General features: G+C 41.8%; 1 protein-coding gene across 3 annotated transcripts in view; it reads right to left on the bottom strand.

Annotated features, from left to right (window-relative positions):
* The window catches only part of LOC138299526 (phospholipid-transporting ATPase ABCA1-like), a 2,649,159-nt gene that overhangs the window by 2,102,537 nt on the left and 525,121 nt on the right, over window positions 1-21,501 (bottom strand). For all 3 annotated transcript variants that reach the window (XM_069237840.1, XM_069237822.1, XM_069237830.1), the window contains exon 9: window positions 11,591-11,795. In XM_069237840.1, coding sequence (XP_069093941.1) covers window positions 11,591-11,795 — 205 coding nt within the window. The remainder of the gene's footprint in view (window positions 1-11,590; window positions 11,796-21,501) is intronic.

Genomic DNA, 21,501 nt, shown 5'->3' on the forward strand with positions numbered 1-21,501 from the left:
TAAAAACCATAGACATTCACTGAAAAAAACAAAGGTTGCAGGAACATTATAGTTAGTAAATAGTATTTAAAAATTCTCAGGTTCAGATTTTACACACACAAAACCATAGAACTTCAGCAGTTATAATTACAGTTATCTCAAGTACCTATAATTTGTGCACTAGGTAACTATAACTATAAAGTATTGATCCACCCTGTGTAGGGGCTACTTTTGCCTAGCCTAGAAGATACAGAAGTGGGGAGAAACCCAGAATAAGTCTTCACCAGTTAATGTGTATTCCTGGTGATTACAGGAAAATCACATAGGAGACTTAGGTCATATCATCTACAGTGTCCTTTGCATTTCCTGAATTTAACCCATCACCTTGTTGAATAAGCATGCAACATATTTTTCTCAGATTAACACAAAAAGAGGCTTTCCAAGCACAATAATTAATACAATTCAAATAGTTGATTGTTATTATGAATTCTCTTGAGGAAAGTTGTTTTAGACATTTTTAATTTTCATATCATCATATATTCTATATTACTTCTTGCACACAAGTCAACTTTCTTAATATAGATGAAAACAACAAATGTTTTGCATCATCTGGTATAGCTTGTATATGGGTTAGAAAGAGCTTGTTTGGTTGAGTGTAACTAGAGCAGTAGTTGCAGAAACGCTGGACACTCATGTATAACAAAGAAGAAAAAGGTCCATTCTCAAAGTACTATGTAGCCTCTAAAATCAGACTCTTATCGGGCTATACAATCCTGATAGAAATAGGTTTCTGTTTGGCTAGGGTATGCACCTCAGCCAGACAGGAACTACCACTCTAGTCAGGTTGAGTAAGTTACACACCAAAGATAACCTGTGCTCATCCCTGGTAGCTTGTCACAGGGCAGTCAAGCTTATCCCAAGAAGCAAGGTATAAAGCGTTTGTGCAACACACTCACACCAGTGACACAATAAATACACCACAAAAGAGACTCCACACAGAATTATATGAAACTATAGCATATATTGTGTACATAATATAGACCAACATGACAATAACTAGTAATCACTTTGCCAACTAGGCAATTGTCAATCACCACGATGAGTGCAATAGAAATAAAGGTTTCTATGTTGTACTGGCCATCAAACACCATTACGAGTCATATTATGCAGTCACATTATATGTTTCTCTTTAGCTTGACCTCACAAGATATAAATGACATAAATCCGGGCATGAAATGTAGCTGAACATCCAATGGAAAAATTACGCATCAAAAATGGGGCAAGTAAAGTGATCTTGTGGGAGGCATACCTATTCCTATTGGAGGTCAATGAAGGCTGATTTGTATATAACTGGTAACAATCTAGATTGCCATAGTGAGTGAAAAAATGATTCCATAATTTCAGGATGATTTGGATACTTTCCTTTGCCTAATCTTTCTAATTAGTGAGGATTTTGACCAGGTCACAGAGCAGAGACTTTTCATGCAACGGTGTGGGGTGGGACATATGTAAACATGAAAAATGATATAATGAATAAAATTCTGTGGAACAGAAACCTGAAAAATAATACATTTTGTTATTTTGTAGGAAGCTGAGAATAACTAAAACATCATAATAAAGGAAAATGGTGTGAAGAAAGGTGCATTAACCCAAAGCCTAACCACACATTTTTACATTTATGATATTGTTATCCTGCTGTTACCATTAGCACTACCTCTAATTCTAATTTTACTTCCACCTGTACCCCTAATTTGACCTTCGCCTCCACCTCAGCCTCGGTCTTGAGGTTTACATTTAGCTCTACCTCTTCTTCTTTCTTCTTTCAGTTCCACAACGTTTACCTTTTCACTTATGTAAACCCCTGCCTTAATTATGTAGTTCTACTTCTAAACTTATAGTTTCCTAGAAACATATAGATAGTTCTACAAGAACCTCCTCTACTACTTCTGTACAACTACATACATGCTCTATACCTATACATAGTTTGCCCTACCTTCAACTCTACAACTAACTCTACATCTACATCAACCCGGAAGCCAACCTCTTACACTACCAGTAGTATTTTATCTGCCTCTATACTAAATCTAGACCTACACCCACTTTATCACTATAAGTAGATCTAACATATGCCTACCTCTAACTCTACATTCATATTTCAATTTTACTCTAACTCTACCTCTATTCTCACACCTACACATTTATCTCGCACTGTCTCCACACCTACACAGGCAACAGCTACATGTCTCAACGCCTACACTTACATCTACTCCTACATCCAACTGTATCATTATTTCTATGTCTACTTTAATACCTAAATCTACACCTATGTCAATCCTGAAACCTTCCTTTATATCTACAGCATCTCCTATCTCTACACTACCACAACCTCAACACCTAACTCTGCCTCTGGCACCATCTATACAACGAGCATTGTTCCTACCCTTGCACTTACCTATACCTCGCTGAACCTCTGGGTCTACAAATCCACCTACCACATCATCTACTCTTAACTTTACTCCTAACTCTATTTGTAGCTTTTACCCTTTTAAAATTAATATAATTTTGCTCTTTTTTATATATAGAAAAATGGGATTGTCTCAATTTTTTCTTCATCATCACCCAGTAAATAGTATATATAATTTTATTGTTTACGTTTTTTTAAATTTTCATATATTGTTGTGTGCCAAGATCTACATGGACTCCTCTATGCTAATGATACTGCTGCAGTGTTCGTTTTGGGCCACATTTAAGAGAGTGAACAATTTTGTAATTTCATTGTGAATCAGAACATGTTTTTTGCTATATAGGAGTTGTCATGTGAGACTCATTACGTGCTTGCCTGTAGATTCTTCTTGATATTAAGGAAAGCTTAAGCAAACTGAGCCCTTTTGTTCCCATCACTCAGCATTGAACTGGAACAGTCCAGTTCAAACTGCCAAGTCACCCACCCTCTGAATAGGAACAAAGACAATCACAAACTGACTTTGGTGCTTCTGGGACACATCAGGTGGTGAATCTTAAGTACTTTGGCACAATGAGCCCAGGATCAACATACAGGCATCTCTATCATAATCAGTGCATCTCAATCACAAACCAAAAAGCAATGGTGGAATACCTGAATTAACCTGAGCCACTAGTATTTTTTCTCAGATGTGTGCCAGTTACTAGTGCATCCTTTCTTTGCTCTCTGACCAACTAACTACACGAATCATATGCACATGAGCCGTGTCTGTGCCCAAATGGGAACAACCCAACCCAATCTCCTAGTCCACGTTTCTTCTGAACAGAAAGAACAGCAACCCCAAACCAATCTCTGTCCTTGTATATCTCCTCAGTGAAGCCAAGACTTAAGCCACAGAAAACAGATTACCCATATCAGGACATCTCATCAAATGTAGGGTGTATTACTCAGAAATCAAAAAAGCAATGGGTGAATATTTGATTTTTTTCTCAGTAGTTACTCTGGCTTGAATTGCAGTCCCACGTTTTTTGTTCAATGGGCCACTACACACATGGGACAACCTTATGCATATCAGGCATTGTCCTTCTATAATAGAAACAGCAGAGTCTAAAATGCCATTTCATGTCTTGTGTGAATGATAGTAAAAGCAATACTAGTAAGTTTTCCATCATAATACAATTCTAAAAAAAGTGATGGATGAAATGCTTGAATCAGTCTCAGTCACGGATATTTACTCTGTGCTGCATTCCAGTACATGATTTCTTTTCTTACAGTACTAATAAAACCATAGACCAGTAGATCTTAATCTTTTAACTTCTATGGACCCCCACTAAATCATCACTGGGTAATGAAATGAAAGACTTTGTCCCAGATGTAAGAGAGCCTAGTGCCATCTAACGACACATTTGCATCATTTTTTATTTTGATGCCAATGTGGCGCTAGATAGCCATAAACGCTGCGCCATATTTACAAAGTGGCGCAATGCATGCATTGTGCCACTTTGTAACCCCTTGTGCCAAATTATATCTGCTCAGAGCAGGCATTAAAAGGGGGCACACCATTGGTTACAATGGGCACCTATGTAATGTTCAGGGTTAGCACCAACATTTTGGTGCTAATCCTGAACAATACATCAATAGGGTCAAAAATGTTGATGCTATTGCCCCCGACCCTGCACCATGGTGCGCCGTATTTAAATTTGATGCACACAGTAGGGGGCGCTAAGGGGAGCAAGGACAGTGGTGCTGCAATGTGTGCAGCTTCACTTTTCTTAAATATACCCCATGACTGTTTAGATGAACTAAAATCATTTCAATATGTAAAAGAAACACAATCCAAAGAGAACTCAGTGGCACAAGTACAATGTAGGTCACAAAGTATGAGTGCAGTATAAAAAGATTATTTTTTAAATAAGGTAAAAACAAGATGATTATATTGGGAAGGCCTTGAAAAGATGCGCTAGAATAGGAAAAAGGTCTGTGAGTGCACTGACACCACATGAGGAGTGGTAGCACAATTTGTGCCCTGCTAACAGTTAGGTGTTTTTGCTCGCTTTAAGGTTCTCTTTACACCCAAGAAGTATTTAACAGTTAGCGAGATTGATATTGGGTCAGTTGTGATAAGGCATGCCAGAATGGCTTGTCTGCAAGTGTGCGTCCCTAACTGTTTTCAGATTGGGGCGCAGCCATTCCCAACAGATATCTAAGGTAGAATTGCAAAGGCAGATGGTGTGCATCAGGTCTTCAGTTGCAGAGCCGCATAATCAGCAGTTCTTTGCCTCTTCTGTCCCCAGCCAGAGACCACTATGCATATAAGATGGCAGGATCCCTAAGCGATAGTTGAGATATCCTGCAGTTTAGGGCTATCCCAAGATATTCCTGCAATCTTAGGGCTTTGTAGCTATTTAATGTAACCCAGGCATGTGAGCGGTTTTGTAAATCTGCCCTGTCATCTGGTGAATAAATTATTTTCATTCATGGTTTTATTGACAGTTGTTTTTAAAGTGTTGTGGCTCACAACAACTGGCCACAGATCAGCCAACCCAAACAGATTGATTGTTTCCTCGAGGTAGGCCCTTGCTGATGAATGTGGCTTTTTTCATGATATCCTCCCATATGTGGTCCTTTAGTGTGTGTGCCTCTGCGAGTTTGAGCTTGAGACAGAAGACAAATGCTGTATACTTCTCGTGGGACTGTTTTGCTAGCCCAAACTCTAGCCCAATCAGGGCTGATGAGGTGTAACGGGGGAGGTGAAAGATTTGTCCCTATATTGCCTTACTGCTGTGCCCAAGGTTGTTACGTCTCTCCCCCAAAGGTCCCCAGAGCCATATGCCAGGGTTGGTACTACTTGAGCCCTGGCAATTTCCAGTATAGAACTGAATGAGTGCCCCTTCAAGTTCTTATACGTAGTAGCAAGCCCAGCCTCAACAGTGATCCTCTTTCTTTTAATTTCCTCTTTTTGGGATTTGAAAGACCCTCTGTTGTCAAATAGGAAGCCAATGTAATTGTAATCCTTTATCTCCTGAAGCTTGTTTCCATCGAGAAACCAGTTGATTTTCCCTTTTTGACTGCTTACAACTAAGATCATGATCTTAGTTTTTTTTACTGTTTATTTTCAGCTCATTACAGGTTGTCGGCGTAGATGTATCGACCCTAGTTTTGGAGGATGCAAATTTATCAAGGACAGGGCTGAAGGAAGGTCAGCCAGAAATATGCTGAATAGTATGAGTGCCAAGACAAACCCCTGCTTGAGGCCACTTGCTGTTGTAATGGGCCTTAATAGGTTGGTGGCATTGCCCAGCTTAATTTTAACCCAAGTGTTGGAATTTAAATGTACGATCCCTCTCAGAGGGAGCAGGGGAATGTCCCAACAATTTAGCTTTTCCCTTAGGCATTTGCAATTAACACAGTTAAAGGCAGCTTTGTAGTTAATGTAACATAGATAAAGTGTCAGTTTCTTCGTTATTGAAGAGTCAAGGATTAATGTCAGAGCCATCCAGTTTGTCACAGTACCAGTGTTCTCTGCAAAACCTGTTTGATTTAAAGGGATGATGTTATTCAAGCTTGTGTCCATTCACAAAGATGATCAAGTAAGATGCCAGTGTAATATTTAATCTTGTTGTCAATGACGGCAATTAGCTTATAATTCCCAGGTTTCCATGTGTTTCCTCCTTTGAAAACAGGTGCGATTATAGTGCCTTTCTAATAGGCTGAAATTGTGGCCCCTGTTAGAGTGTGGTTAAAGAGTAGCACCATTGCTTCAGTTCGTCTTCTAGATGACCTGAGGAATCAATTTGGGCCTGGCGTGCCAGTAGTGCACCCCTTCGCAATCTGCCTATATACCTCATAGGCAGTGATAAGAGGGATGCTGCTGAAGCTCGTAGAAGGCTCCACGACTGCTCCACTACCTTTCTGATGTACTGCCCTTAAGATTTGCAGAACTGCGTTTGAGTTAGTCTACAGGTTGAACTGGACGTATACTTGGGAGGCCAAGACTTCTTCTGGAATGCTAAATTCCAGCTTGCATTTAGTAGTGCTTTTTAAGGCGTTCACCATTTTTCACAACCTGTTGAGATTATGATGTTTAAGATCCCAAATGAGTTTAGCCCAGAAGATCTCGATGTTTTGTCTCTTTATTGCACATATGTCTTGTTTATATTCTTACTTGGCATTCCTCAAGTTGCAGATGCTTTCGTCATTGGATGGAAACTGTCAAACTGTCCAGAGGGCCTTATTGACTCTGCTTTAGTTGTTTCAAAGCTCCTACCTTGTGGGGTTTTATTCCAGTCAGAGGAGTAGGTTGATGTTGGACCCTGGGTGGAGTAACTTTTGTGCCAAACTGTGTCGTAAACCTTTCTATGAAGGACTCCCATTGTTCTAGTGCAGAGCGTACATCCCATTGTTCTTGTGCAGAGGGAAACACCACTGATTCAATATTGGAAGGTGGGGCCCCACAGCATAAACAATATCAGTGATGTCAACTTCAAAACAATACACACAAATACAAAAATAAGTACAAACCAAAATATGCTCAAAATGTCTTTTTATGTTCACAAAAATAGAAATAGTTTTCACATTTGCAAAGTGCTTCTCTATTTGTATCTACTTTATTCATTTGAATGTATTAATTTTAATATTATTTAATTTTGAAACAGAGTCGCTGACTTCCTGAGTAGGCCTCATAGACCCCCAGGGGTCCAGCATAAGAACCACTGGCATAGGCCAACCAAATGGAAATCAGCCTCAATCCTTATCTTACGGGAACGGGTGGAATGCTCGAATTAATCTCAACTACACATAAGAAATCTGAGCTACATTTCAGTTACTTACTTTTATGCCCACTGTGCCACAGACATGCCAAGGCATTGTGCCTTGACCTGTTCCCTGAAGTCTAATCTAGAGCATGGTTAGATGGTGGTCAGGATCACAGACTGGAATGTTTGCTTGAACCCCTTAAATCTTCCTGTGTTATCTTTATATATAAACCTAAAGCAAAAACGCACAATTATTATACTTTATCACTCAAGTCCGCTAAATAGCTTCCTTCAGATTGGTGCTTTGCTTGAAACCAATTTAACCACAGCTCTTTGACTTCCAGTTTATAAGTTCTTTTGTTACTAGTTTGGGTTTCACCCTAAACTTTAACATTAACTTAAAATGAATTAGTCCTTAGTTCTGCGATCTGACAAAACTTGATGCGGCTAGCTGTTTTCCAGATAGTTGTCTCACAGCTTTTTGCTAACGTTCCTGGGCTATCGCTGTGATGTTACCCTATTTCCCAGTACGAGTTGTAACTGTGACAGTATCCATGACTTAACAGTCATTTAAGTTACACATTTTGAAGACGTTTGGGGCATATTTACTAGAAGTGGAGCAGTGCGGCCGATGCACCAAAATTGGCTGCGCCGTGCTGCGTCACTTCTAAAACGCAGGGATGCACTGTGTTTAAAAGAATATGGCACATCCTTGTATTTCTCACTGGGGTGGCGCTAAATTAGCTGCCGAACCCATTGCAGCCCCCCTTGCGCCATGGTGCAAGGATGGTTGTGTTGCGGGGGAGATTGTTTTTGTGCAGGAAGGAACACCTTATTGAACAAAAACAATCTTTAATGGCGATTTGCTCCTTCTATGTGTGCTGCAAAATGCATCACACATAAAAAGAGCAAAACATGAGGAGAAATGAAAGCGTTTCTCCTCGTTGCACCATGCTAACACCACCCATGAAGTGACGTTAGATTATGGCGCTGCTAGAGGTTTATGAAATCTCGGAAATCTGTGGCAGCATCAAAATGCAATGGGTGTTGCTGTGGAACACCCACAGGCACACCCATTGCACGCCCCTTACATGCAAAGTGCTGCATGCTAAGAGGCCATATTTTCAAGATGGCATTAAGCCACAAAAAGTGGCTAAACACCACCTTATAAATACGGCGAAGTGCACAGCGCCACTGAAGCATCACAAAAAGTGAGGCCCCGATGGCGCAAGGGTCTTGCAAATATGCCTCTTTGAGTGTTACCAACACTGAAGAACTAACTATCTCCCATTGCCGTGCATCACACTTTCAGTCGTCTCAAGCACCCCTTTTGCTAGGTGTAAAATGCATTTTGGGGTTATTGGGATGAACAGGGGCCCCTGCCCGGTAGCAGATGTGCACCTTAGCCCAGAGTGCCCCAGCTGCATGTAGATCTCTGGTAATGCGCTATGCATTGACCATGTGTGCATGCCATGACCTAGGCCTACCTAGAGGCACTGCGGACTACCTTAAACTGGGAGGGGCGTAAACAATGCTTCCCTCAGAATGGATACTGCAATCACCCAGAACTGTGGAATATGAGTGCAGTGGTGGCAGCATCCCCGTTTGTTAAACAGACAAAGGACTGGGCTGCATCCTGTGTCCTAGGAGTAAAGTCAACTGACCCACTTGGGTAAAGTTCCACAGCAGTATTTGCAACTTGGTTGGATTACATGAGGCAAATATAGTGCTTTGAAACACACGTGTGTTCATGTGTGGCAAAGACTGTACGTATGTGTCCCTGTGAAAGTACATTTTGTGAAGGCCCATGCATTCCATTTTGGAATGCCTAGGGCCTGGAAAATTCTAAGATGGAGGCGTGAACTGCAGACCCAGACAGAAGATGTGGATTTCTGACATTCCTGGGGATGGGGGGGACCACACTGGGAGGGGAGCACAGCATGCCTGTGCACATCAAAAGCATATTCCGATTCATATAGAGTGCTGGGCAGGAAGACTAGAGAACAGTGTTTATGGTAGATGGTGGGACTGATGAGGTACCCACTAAAGGAAAACAGAATCAGAAAAGAAAGATTGCTTGAGCGTTTGAACCTCTCAGGGACATATGTCTCTAGAGGCTGACAACCAGGTGTAACTCTTTGCCACATTTATAACCTGGATTGTTGGTCCGTCAACTCTGCTTCCACCTCTGATGGGGTAGACAGGCCTTTGGACAAATAGAACTGTGGAGTGGGCACTTCAAAGAGCCCAATATGAATTTCAAAGGGGCCAGGCATTGAATAACATTAGTGTATGGAGAGTCTGCATAATAGTGAAAGCTGAAAACCCACGTGTTGTTTTGAGCAGCGACAAGATCACCATGACTTAAGCTACTGCATCTAGGTAAAGGGATGAAGGCCTGCTGGTCTCCTAGGTGGGCATGGGGACACTTTCCAGGATACCAAGAACACTTGCCCTGAGCCCGGAGCACCAGCCTGCCTGCCAAGACCATTGTGCCCTGTGAGGAGAAAAACAGCCTGGAGCGAGCAAGGCCCAATGTGGATTCGGAGAGAAGGATCCATGTGAATAAGGAGTGAGGCTAAAGGTCCATCCAGACTGACTCTGCTGTGGAACTGATACAGTGCACCGAGGGCCTTTTGCCTGCTCATTCTGGGCCATTTCACAAGGACCTAATTGGGGCCTTTATCCATTAGCATCAATTGGGATCTGTTGCTGTTGGATGACCAGATTGCTGCCCAAGTGTTTCACCAGGGCTGTCACCCAAGGAACCAAATAAACTCAGAATGAACCACACCCGTCTGCCAGGAAAGGGGGTCTGCTCAATTCCAGGGCCGCCATTCACAACCCCAAGTGTGCACTACCATCCCTAAGTACCTCTTGTTGATCTCCAGATCTGCACACTGAGGAGGATTCTGCAGAACTGGCCTACAACCTGCCTACCAGACCACCAATTCTTGCTGAATGGGTCCTTCACCGCCAGAGAAGGTAATTGGATTGCTGAGGGTACCAGGCCACAGCACTTCCATTCAGCACTGAAGTCACTGCACCATGTGCTGGAAGCTAAAGAGGGACTGTTACATTTTTGCTACCCCCTGGGAAAGACACATTAACTCTGGGCTTATTAAGACTTGGGGACTAAGGCACAATATGTCGCACATGAGACTGTGTAAAAGACTTGCAGGCAATTCCTACAAACTTTGTGAACAGAAGCTTAGAGTAGAGGTCGTTGCACCTATGGGAGAGTCATATTTATTGGGATTGCTGGAGGGCATGTTGAGTCAAATTTTTATGCCTACATTGACACTCTAACCCCCACAGGAAGCTTAGGGACAAGAAAGTGGTGCACCATAGATGATGTATCACTTTTCTTGCACCCCCCTACTGGCACCTAACAACACCATGGTTGCGCTGTATTTACAATACAGTACAGTGCACCTTGGTGGTCGTTAGCACAATAGAGGCACCATTTTTTTATGCTATTGTGGTGCATTGCTACACTGGCATCAAAAAATGTTGACGCTAGTGCAGCAAAGCACAGGGAGGCCCATTGAAGATAACAGGTGCATCATTTTAACGCCTTCTATGAGCAGGTGTTAAAAATAATGGAAGAAATGATGTGGTGAAATGTTGTAAATCTCACTGCGCCATTTTTTCGGCCCTCCCTTGCATATATTATGCCTGGAGCAGGCATAATGTTGCTCAAGGGTTTATAAAGTGGCGCAATGCAAGCACTGCAACACTTTGGAAATATGACGCAGCAGAAAAAAACACCTTAGCACCACCTTAGCATCAAAAACGTATACTATGGTGAAGCTAAGGTGACGCAAGGGGCTTGTAAATATGCCCCTTAGATTGCCTGCACATCACTACCGCAGAAAATCAAGTGTTTAAGAAGAAGTACTTGGCCCAGTTTCAGAGAGCTCAATAGCAGGCTGGGCCCAGGACAGCAGGAGTAAAAGGCCCAAACCACCACGCTAGGGTCTAATAATAACCTCTCCCTGCCCTGAGGTCAACTGAAGGGGGTTCTGAAAGGAGTTTTATTACAATTTTCAGTGCTAACAGGTTTTGAGTTTTCAGTGTTCAACAACACCAAAGTTCTAGTATCAAACTCACTGTGATTCTGCTGTGATTCGCCTCGTTAGGCAGGAGAATTAGAGATAGGCAAAATGCATTTGCATCAATCCCACTCTGGGCACTTTATTCGGTGACTTCAATTTCTCCTCATGAATAATGTAAATTTAGACATCCCCAACATTACCCCACGGCCAAAGGATAGCAATGCACAGTAGCGGAAATGTGATTCATTTATAGCATTTTAAGTGTACACGCTATATACTGTTTGAATTCATATGGAAGACTCCAAACAAACTGGAAATTATGTATTAAGTGAACATACCAGTGATATTGCTTGAAGTGCCAGAGGTGGTGTTACTTTCAGGGCTGTTAACTGGTGTACTCCTCACTTGAGCTGCATTGTTGGCAGATGGACCGCATAACATCATGTTCATTGCAGCTAATGATTCGGCAAATGAGTTTCCTGAAATGCTTTGACCAGACAAATTTGAGTATTTCAATACCTCCGGAAACTTGAATAAAGGCATCTGGAACATAAGATAAGTATTTCACACAGGTCATTACATGGGAAACAGAAAATTACTACAGCATGTCACTTTCCAAACTATCATGAAAATAAATATGAGTCATGGACAACCAAGACTTTGTAAACATTGCTCTCAAATAATCATCCAAGGTCACACAAAACATTCAAACTGCTCTTCCTTCATCTGATGCAAGAATGTAGGTTTTGGAAGAATTTTCTGGGTAGAATAATAAATGGTCTCAACCACATTTTTTCACTTTGAATTTTTGAAAAGTATTTACCTATTCCAGTTTTTAAATACTGGTTGGATAATGAGAGTTTGTGAAAGACAAAGCCTGCCATGTTTTTTTGAGTAAATTATTAGGAAATCAAAAAGTTTTGAATAGTTGAGACATTTTAGTTAAGTGCACTCGTATGTTTTCAGGAGAAAGCTATGCTTAATCTAGGAGGTAATTTACAAAGCTTTTCCCTTAAGTAAGTGTGTATTACGTTTAGCAATTTATTAGTAAATTACATTCAAGGCTGGCGGTGCAAAACAAATAGGCTCAGATTTTTAAAAGCCTAGCACCATCTAACGACACATTAGCATAATTTTTTACACTAATGTGGCGTTAGATGGCCAAAAATGCCACGCGTTATTTACAAAGTGGCGCAATGCATGCATTGTGCCACTTTGTAACCCCTTGCACCACTTTTTGCCTACGCCAGGCATAATGTATGGAAGGGGGCGTCCCTCTGTTAGGGGGGCTGAAAAAATGCACAAAGAAATCTTAGAGATATCTTTGCATCAATGGTTTTGGCATTTAAATGGGCCCCTATGTACTGTTCAGGGTTAGGGCTGTGAGAAATGAATCCCCGTCTCATCTAAAGTAGTAAATGGTGTTAGTGCTCTTGCAGAAGGCGCTGATGGTTCAAGCGATAACACATAGGGTTCCTGGGAGAGAGACTAGGGCTTGTACACTTCCCCAGATAAATTACTGTGTGAGCAATGAAGAGGAGGTAATTATAACTGAAATCCTGGCTCCTAAAATTAAGTCTGCCGATAAAAATGTAGTGTTTAATGACAGTGCCACTCCTATAAAAGGAAGAAAGCAGGCCTGCGTACAGCACGTATAGTGCATACTGACACAAAATCTAGTAATAAGTTGCTTGACCCTGGAAAACGGAACAATTGATGGGTTATGTCCATATTACGGACAAACGCAACTCTAACACTATTGTAGGAGCTCCAATAGGGGCCACTGTTGATCTCATGGTAGTTTTATTTAAAGTATTGGAACCAATTGTATTGGCCCTGATGAATATAGACAAGAGTTTGAAAGAGCTCCTGGGACATGTGAAACCTGATGCGAAACTTGATGCATTACACATTCTGGGGTGGATGGGTGATTTAGATGCTGGTGAAAGAGGACCTGTGATGGTATCGTAAATGGGGGAAGCTAATGTCACTAGGAAGGTTGCAATCAAAAGTATGAAACTGAACCATGCCATTTCTGGTCAGCACACAATCAGACTGCCTTTAGTGGGGTGGGGAGAAGTGAGGGGAAGGGAGTCCTGTTTTTCCAAGGTGGTGTGATCTAGGTATTACCCCCCGTATGAATAACAGTAGTCTCTGAGTGTTACTGCTCCTTCCAGCTTGTACACCCTATGTTGTTATTTTAAAAAATTTACCTGCCCTCTCACCAACTTGTAAGGAGCAGGATTATCAATTGAAGTACATGGTGGTGCACTGGATGTCTAAAGCACCTGTGGGTGTTCCCAGTCATGTCCTGATCAGAGGTATAATTGGGGTAAGAAGGGTTCGCTTGTTGGGATATATCCGGAAGAGGGTGCAGGATGATTGTGTGGTGATCAATTTTCAGGATCCAACTCTGGTCGGTTGGATAATGGATCAAGTTAGTGATCAACAAGATAATTTATACAGCCTCTTGGATTATTTTTATTCACCTAGACCATCAGGTAGGACCCCAGTAACCAATACTTTGAAAATACAGACTCAGAATTATTATGCCTTACTGGAGGAGGTGGATGGACTCCTTGTGGAAGAAGAGAGTCATTATAAAAATGTTAAAAGCAATAGCATTGAGCGTGGGGAAACTGGAGTGGTTATTCGCTTGGATGGTACGTCTACTAGCAACCATAATTCTTCGTTGTTACAGATGGCAGCTGGGAGTGAGTGTTTGGAAGCAGATGGATATGTCAATACAAATGCCAGAGAGATATATAAGGATGAGCTTAATGCTGATGGTAGTAGAGGATTTGTCCCTGATATGAATATCCTTTTTTGGAATATTGCAGGTATTAGAGGCAGGGAGATGATAGTAATTGGATATCAATAATTGAGCAACAACAAATATTCTGCCTGCAACAAACATGGGCTGACACAGATGTTTATATAAATGTGTTTTTGTCGATCTTGACCCCTGCTAGGCCATCCTCAGCAAGGCTTCTTAACACTTATTAGTACTTCCCTGACTAAAATTGTCAAGGTCTATATTGATTCTCCCTTCTACCAGTTGATAGTTTTGTCTATGAGAGGGCTGCCTTTGATATTACTTGTAACCTTTTACCACAATAATTTAAGCTCAATAAATGCTAACATTGTGGAGTTTTTTGCATGCAGCTTGGAACTGTGATAATGGCCTTGATTGAGGATTTCATTAAGACTGGGGGGTGATTTTAATCTCTGACCCTGTGCTGTTGGGGATGATAAGGTGTGTGGGGTCCCAGACTTTGAGACCTCCAATTTTTAGCATTTTATTCATAACTCATGTGGGGATAGATTATATACCCTTTTGGCCTCATATGATTTGATTTTGCTCCTTGTTTAGTTCCGATGAGTGCCATCCAGCGCCCAACATATGTAGGAAGAGACAACGGATCCTTAATTGATTTTGTTATAATATCAAAGAAAGTGGGAAAAAAGGTGGTTAACTTTAAGATCTTAGATAGCACCTTGAGTGATCATAATCCTTTGGTACTTAGGGGCATATTTATACTCTGTTTGGGCTGCATTTGCGTAATTATTTTTCTGCCAATGAGGTGCAAACTTAACTCCATATTTATATTTTGATGCTAGACACGCCTAGTGTCAAAATATTGGAGTTTGCACACTTCTTTGGATGCATGAACCTACCTTGCGTCAATGAGATGCAAGGCAGGCGTTCCTATCCCAAAAATGGCGCTATCCACATAGCTCCATATTTATTCCCCCGTGCAAAAATGATACACAGGTGGGATGCAGCCCCAAATAATGGAGCTAAGCTTGCATATCACCATTATTTAATGCCTGGGTCAGACCAGATGGTAGGGGACCTGTGGACCCATTTCTGTGGTCAAACACCAAGGAATGGGCCAACAGGTGCCCACCCCAAGCCCCAGGAACACCCCCACCCACACCAGAGAGACACCACAGGATGGGGGACCCCATCCCAGGTAAGTAGGGTAAGTATTTTTTATTTAATTTTTTAATGCCATTGGGGGCCCTAACATGGGGCCCCCTGCATGGCACTCGGTGCAATGGCCATGCCCAGGAGACACTGGTCTTCTGTGCTGGCCACTGGGGCGGTGGGCATGACTCCTGTCTTTTTTAAGACATGAGTCATGTTCAGGATGGTTGTGCATCTGGAAATGATGCAAAGCTGGTTATCAGCTTTTTTTTGCTGCTAACCAGCCTTGCATTATTTCCAGACATACAACCTCCCATTCCCATGCCGTACCCCTCTGGGCTAGCGGCATTATTTTTTACGGTAGCCCAAGCTTAGCACCATTCCTTAAATATGGCACCCGGCGGGTGCTGTGGAATGGCGCAAGCCGGTGCTAATCTTTTTAAAAGTATAAATATGGGCCTTAGTATTTATGCTGGGGTAGAGAGGTCGCAAGGAGAAAGGATGGTTTGCCCTATCAAATACACCAGAAACAAGGGTGTACTAAGAAAATGGTGGGACGCTGGCCAGGAGGCGTGTTTAGCCCAATTCATAGTGGAAAAAAGGGATAGTTGTAACTAATGCTTAGACATATATTTGGATCCAGCAGGGGTGCTGGATACTTTTAGTGATATTTGTGCTTCAATCAAGGCACTTTTAACTATGACTTTTAAATCTATGCCCATGAAGCCTAATACATTTGTTTGATAATATTTGTAAACGGGCTCATGGAGAACTGATTTGGGCTTAGAGAACGAATCGTAGAAATCAGACTGAGGTCAGTACTGAGAGGCATATGAAGCAGCCACCCAGGTGAGGAAAGCTGAAATTAGAAGGGAGGCATGAGAAAAGGTGGTACAACAGCTGCATCAAGGGATTCTTCAAAATTTTGGAAGGTGGTAAATTTGCAATGTTTCGCCCATAAAGCCAATGATGGGACAGACATTACTATCCCAGAGAGCACTTGGATTATTTCACTAAGGTATTTGAATGTGATGGGGCTGGAATTTCACGATGCTCCTGTTACTTTCCTAGGTTAAAAAGTAACAATGAGTTAGTTATTAATCTTAGTGTTGTAGTCTCAGCCATTAAGAGGTCACCATCAAATAACGCCCCCGGCCTGACGGGGTCCCTGTTGATATTTGTAAGGGGAATTTAGAACTATGGGCACCAACTTTACTGAATATATTCAAAAGTGCTTGTATGCAAACCCTCCCCCATCTCCCCCCACTGCTTGGTCAAGAGCAACTATTGTGCCAATTTTTTTTAAAGGGGATCGCAATGATTCCCATTTTTACTGCCCAATATCCCTGATAGATGCTACTGCCAAAGTAATGGGTAGAATTCTTTTAGACCATCTTGATGTTTGGGCTACGGGTAACTGCATACTTTCATCTGCTCAGTATGGATTTAGGTCTGGTTTGGGCAGTCAGGAACAATGTCTAATTCTCCATATGCTGATAGAGAAAAAACATTAGTGTGCAGGGTGAATGGCTTTATTTGCCATTCATGCCATTCATGGATCTGAACGCAGCATTTAATAATGTCAACAGGAGTAAACTATGGGAGATGTTGCTAAACTGTGGAGCAAACCCTAAATTAGTGCATCTCATGGTGCAACTGCACACTGATGTGGAAGCAAAGATCAGATATGGCTGCAGTGGGGAATGTACTCTGTGATTTGGAAGGGGGTCAGGCAGGAGTGTGTATTGGCCTCCTTCCTCTTTAGTTTCCTGAGGATTTTTTTAATGGTTGGCTCAGACCCCCTAAATATAGGGATGCGGCATCAACCCATGTTACTCTATTCTGATGACTGTGTCCTTATTGCCCGAACTGGCAGGGGTCTCTAGAAACTGATTGACAACTTTGATGATTTCACGTGTAACTTAGGCCTCTCCACCAACAAGGCAAAATCATACGTATTGATTTGTGGGCCAAACTTTTTGCCTCCTTCCTCCTATTTTTTCTGACTTGTTTTTGTTGGCTTTAGGACTCTGGGCACTTCACCACTGCTAACCAGTGCTAAAGTGCATATGCTGTCTGTGTAAATTGCATTGGTGATTGGTTTATCCCTGATTGGCATATTTGCTTTACTATTAAGTCCCTAGTAAAGTACACTAGAGGTTCCCAGGGCATGTAAATCAAATGCTACAAGTGGGCCTGCAGCACTGATTGTGCCACCCACATGAGTAGTCCTGTAAACATGGCTTAGACCTGCCACTGCAGTGTCTATGTGCAGTTTTAAACTGCCGGTTTGACCTGCCCAAACCTTCCCTCATTGTACAAGTAAGGCACCCCTACGGTAGGCCACAGGTAGCCCCATGGGCAGAGTGCAGTATATGTTAAAGGTAGGACATGTAGTGATGTGTTTTACATGTCTTGACAGTGAAATACTGCCAAATTCAGTGTTCACTTTTGAAAGGCATATTTCTCTCATAGGTTAACATGGGGGCTGCCTTTAAATATCTTGTAAGTGTAGTTTCCATCTGGGAGCATATACAGAACGGGAGTTTGAAGTCTCTAAACTCAAAATGTAAAAATACATATTTTGGCAAAGCTGGTTTTTAGATTGCCAGTTTGAAAATGCCACTTTTTAAAAGTGTGCATTTTCTTGCTCAAACCACTCTTCCTGCCTGTGTATTCCCTATCTGGGCCAGACTGACAGTTGGGCTGTTTTTGGATCTCTACTAGACAGTGACACAAAGGGAGCTGGGGTATAGCTTGCATATCCTGATGGGTCATCTAGGCTAGAGTGAAGGGATGATCTGACACTTACACCTGAATGTGCTGTGCCTGCTCTCACACAATGCAGTCTCCGCCAAGTTGGTGTGAGTCTGGAGCCAGGCCTGGGGAAGGCAGGATCTTTTGAACAACAGAGACTTTCCTTTGAAGTTTTCCTACTTCAAAGGAAGAAAGGGGTATAAGTAGTGGATCCAAAACCCCAGATTTTTAGATTACTTCTGGACTCAAGAGGAACCTCTGCCAAGGAGAAGAGCTGAAGAGCTGGAGGAGGAGTATTGCCTCTTTGCCTCTGGCTGTGCTTTGCTGGGTTGTCATGCAGTTGTTGCTTCTGCCTGAAAGTGAGCAAAGGCTGTACTTTGTGGTATATTACTGCTTGTGAAGTGTCTCCAAGGGCTTGGACTGACCTTGCCCCCTGTTCTGAAGTCTCAGAGCATTCAAAGACTTCCTCTCCCAGCACCTGGGATCTCTGCTGAGACTCCTACCCTGCCAAGTGGTGCCTAATCCAGTCCCTGGGCCCTTGAAAGGAGAAGGTGCACACAGAAGGGAAAAGCAACTCAGACGAATAGTGATGAAGAAATGACCTGTAAAATTGAAGAATTGTATCCTCTTACTGCATTGTTTCCAGTGATGAAAGTTAATGATTTACTCGAGGAGTTGCAAAGGACAGTTATCACAAACGTTTGGGATTTTTCAGGAAAAGAGATAGAATTCATAAGAGGAGTTGAGCCAGTAAAAATCACAATTAAACCAAATGAAGTGTTTCCAAGGACACCGCCTTATAGCATGACTCCAGAAGTAGTTCGTGGAATAACTCCTGGAATTGAAAACTTCATTGAGCAAGGTGTTGTAAAGGAGATCCTGGGAAACACATGTAATTCCCCTATTTTAGGATTGCCAAAGCCCAATGGAAAATACAGCATAGTTAGGATTTGAGAAAGGTCAACAAGTTTGTGGTTCCATGTTGTCCTGTGGTACCAAATCCTGCAGTGATTTTGTTCCAAATTCCTTGTGAAACAGAACGGTTTATGGTTATTGGTTTGTGTCAACTGATTTTCTTCATGCCACTCCATGATAGTCCATTTTTATTCACTTTAAAATTCGGAAGTTGTGATTTTTCATGGTGTTGTACGTCAAAGGTATACAGACTCATCATCAGTTTTTCATCACATTTTGAAAAATAATTTGTAGTCCCTTAAAAAGCCTTTATATTCAGTTTGTGTGCTGTATGTTGATGATTTGAGCATTGCATGAAACATACGTGAAGCCTGTAGGAGGGATACAGTTACCCTGATAAACCACTTAGGAGAAAACTGACATGAGGTTTCCCCAGCAAAGTTACAGTGTTACCAAAAGGAAGTGAAAAACTTAGGTCACCACATAGAGAAGGGTGCAAGGAAGGTGTCCCATCAGAGAATTTCAGTAATCATGCAGATAAACCCACCAGTAAAGTAGAAACATGTCAGAAGGTTTTTGGGAATGGTTGTCTACTACAGCCAGTTGATTCAAAAATGTTCTCTTTAGCCAAGCCTTTACTGAAGTTGATACTCAAGGAGGTGTCAGATCCGGTAACATTTGATGACATATGCATAAACGCTTTCTCTGAGCTGAGAGGAAGCTGTGCCAAGCCCCAGCTCTGGGTATGCCTGATTATAACAAATGATTTTCTTTGTTTTGTTGCAAAAGAGATGGTTGTGCTTTTTCTGTTTTGACACAATTAAATGGAGGAGCCAAAAGACCCAAGGTATATTTTTCAGCCACACTTGATCCTGAAGCTGCTGCATTGCCCGGCTGTTTAAAAACAGTGTCAGCTGTGAGTTTCACTATCAGTGAGTGCAAAAGCATTGTCACAGGCCATACTTGAGCGTTTTTGTGCCTCATTCTGTTGAAGTACTTTTGACCTGAACCAAGACCCATTATTTAACTAATGCTCACTTGACCCATTATGAAGAAGTTAATTTAGGATCCCCAAATGTATACATTAAAAGGTGTAATGTTTTAAATCCAGAAACACTCTTACTAATTTCTGTTGAAAATGTGAATGACTTCGAAAATGAGGTAGCGCATGACTGTCTTGATGTGACCAAACTGTGCACCAAACCAAGACCTGACATGAAGGATTCCCCATTAGATGACAATGACTATGTCATCTTTGTTGATGGCTCCTGTTTGAGGGATAATGATGGAACTCTGAGATCTGGCTATGCAGTTTGCACAGTCTAAGGAGTGATAGAAGCTTCATGGCTTCCAGGAGCCTTTTCTGCTCAAGTAGCCATATTAGTTTCTCTTACTAGAGCATGCTGTGCTTCTGAGCAGCTTAAAGTGACTATTGTACTGATAACCAGAATGGTTTTGGTGTTGTTCATCATTTCAGACAGTTATTGTCCCAGAGAAGCTTTATGATCTCTTCAGGAGCACCTATCTGAAATGGTGACAGGGTTTACAAATTGTTGAAAGCATTACAGTAACCTGAGAAAATTGCAATTGTTAAATATGCATCACATCAAAAGTCAAATGATTACATCTCATTAGGCAATGCCTATGCTGACCAAGTGGCATGCTATTGTGCTCTCCAGGGCACATATGAGGAATGGAGCTATGGAAGCAGCACTAGTGAGACAAATCAAAAAATTTCTATGATAGCAATTGATACTTTGGAAGAAGTCAAAAGATTGCAGAAAGAAGTGCCAGAAGGCGAACAAAGGGGTCGGAGTAGAGCAGGTTGTCTTCAAAGAGATGAGGATGATGTTTGAGCTTCCAGTAAAGGAAAAGCAGTGTTGCCCACTAGTTTGTTGTTCCTGATGGCAAGATATTACCGTGGACAGGCTTATATTGACAGAGACGCAATGATCCGAACTTTCAGACAAACATGGTACAACCCCCGATTCAGATGGGTTGCAGAATCAGTGTGTCACAGATGTTTAACATGTGAACTAATGAATGTAAGGAAACATACTCTAGTTAAGCTGAGCCACATAGGTAGATCAGGAGGTCTTTTAAAAAGAATGCAACTTGATTTCATTTAAATGCCTGTGTGTAATAGATTGAGGTATGTTTTGGTGGTTGAGTATGTATTCTAACATTGGGTCAAGGCTTACCCAACTCGCGGGAATGATAGCCTTACATTCGGGAAGCTGCTTTTGAGGGAATTGATATCTTGATTCGGCTATGTGCAGTTTTACAAATTGATCAAAGGTTGCATTGCAGTTACAGACCAGAAGCTTTAGGATTAGTCGAGCAAATGAATGGAACACCGGAGTCCTGACTGGCAAAAATGTGTGCATCTACAATGTTGAAATGGCCAGATACATTGCCTCTTGTCCTGATGAGCATGCACAGCACACCTAAAAGAAAGACAGGATTGTTCCCTCATAAAATTATTATTTGGCATGCTATGAGATTGTCAGCTGGGCCTGCAAATGCACTTGTGAACATTACAGATGACTTGATGCTGGATTATTGCAAAGGACTCTTTGTCTCACCAGGTTAAAAAAGAAACTGCTCAGCCACCATAGGAACTGTGCCATGACCTGAGTCATGAAA

Source organism: Pleurodeles waltl, chromosome 1_2 (assembly GCF_031143425.1).
Source record: "Pleurodeles waltl isolate 20211129_DDA chromosome 1_2, aPleWal1.hap1.20221129, whole genome shotgun sequence".
NCBI classification, from domain to species: Eukaryota; Metazoa; Chordata; class Amphibia; order Caudata; family Salamandridae; genus Pleurodeles; species Pleurodeles waltl.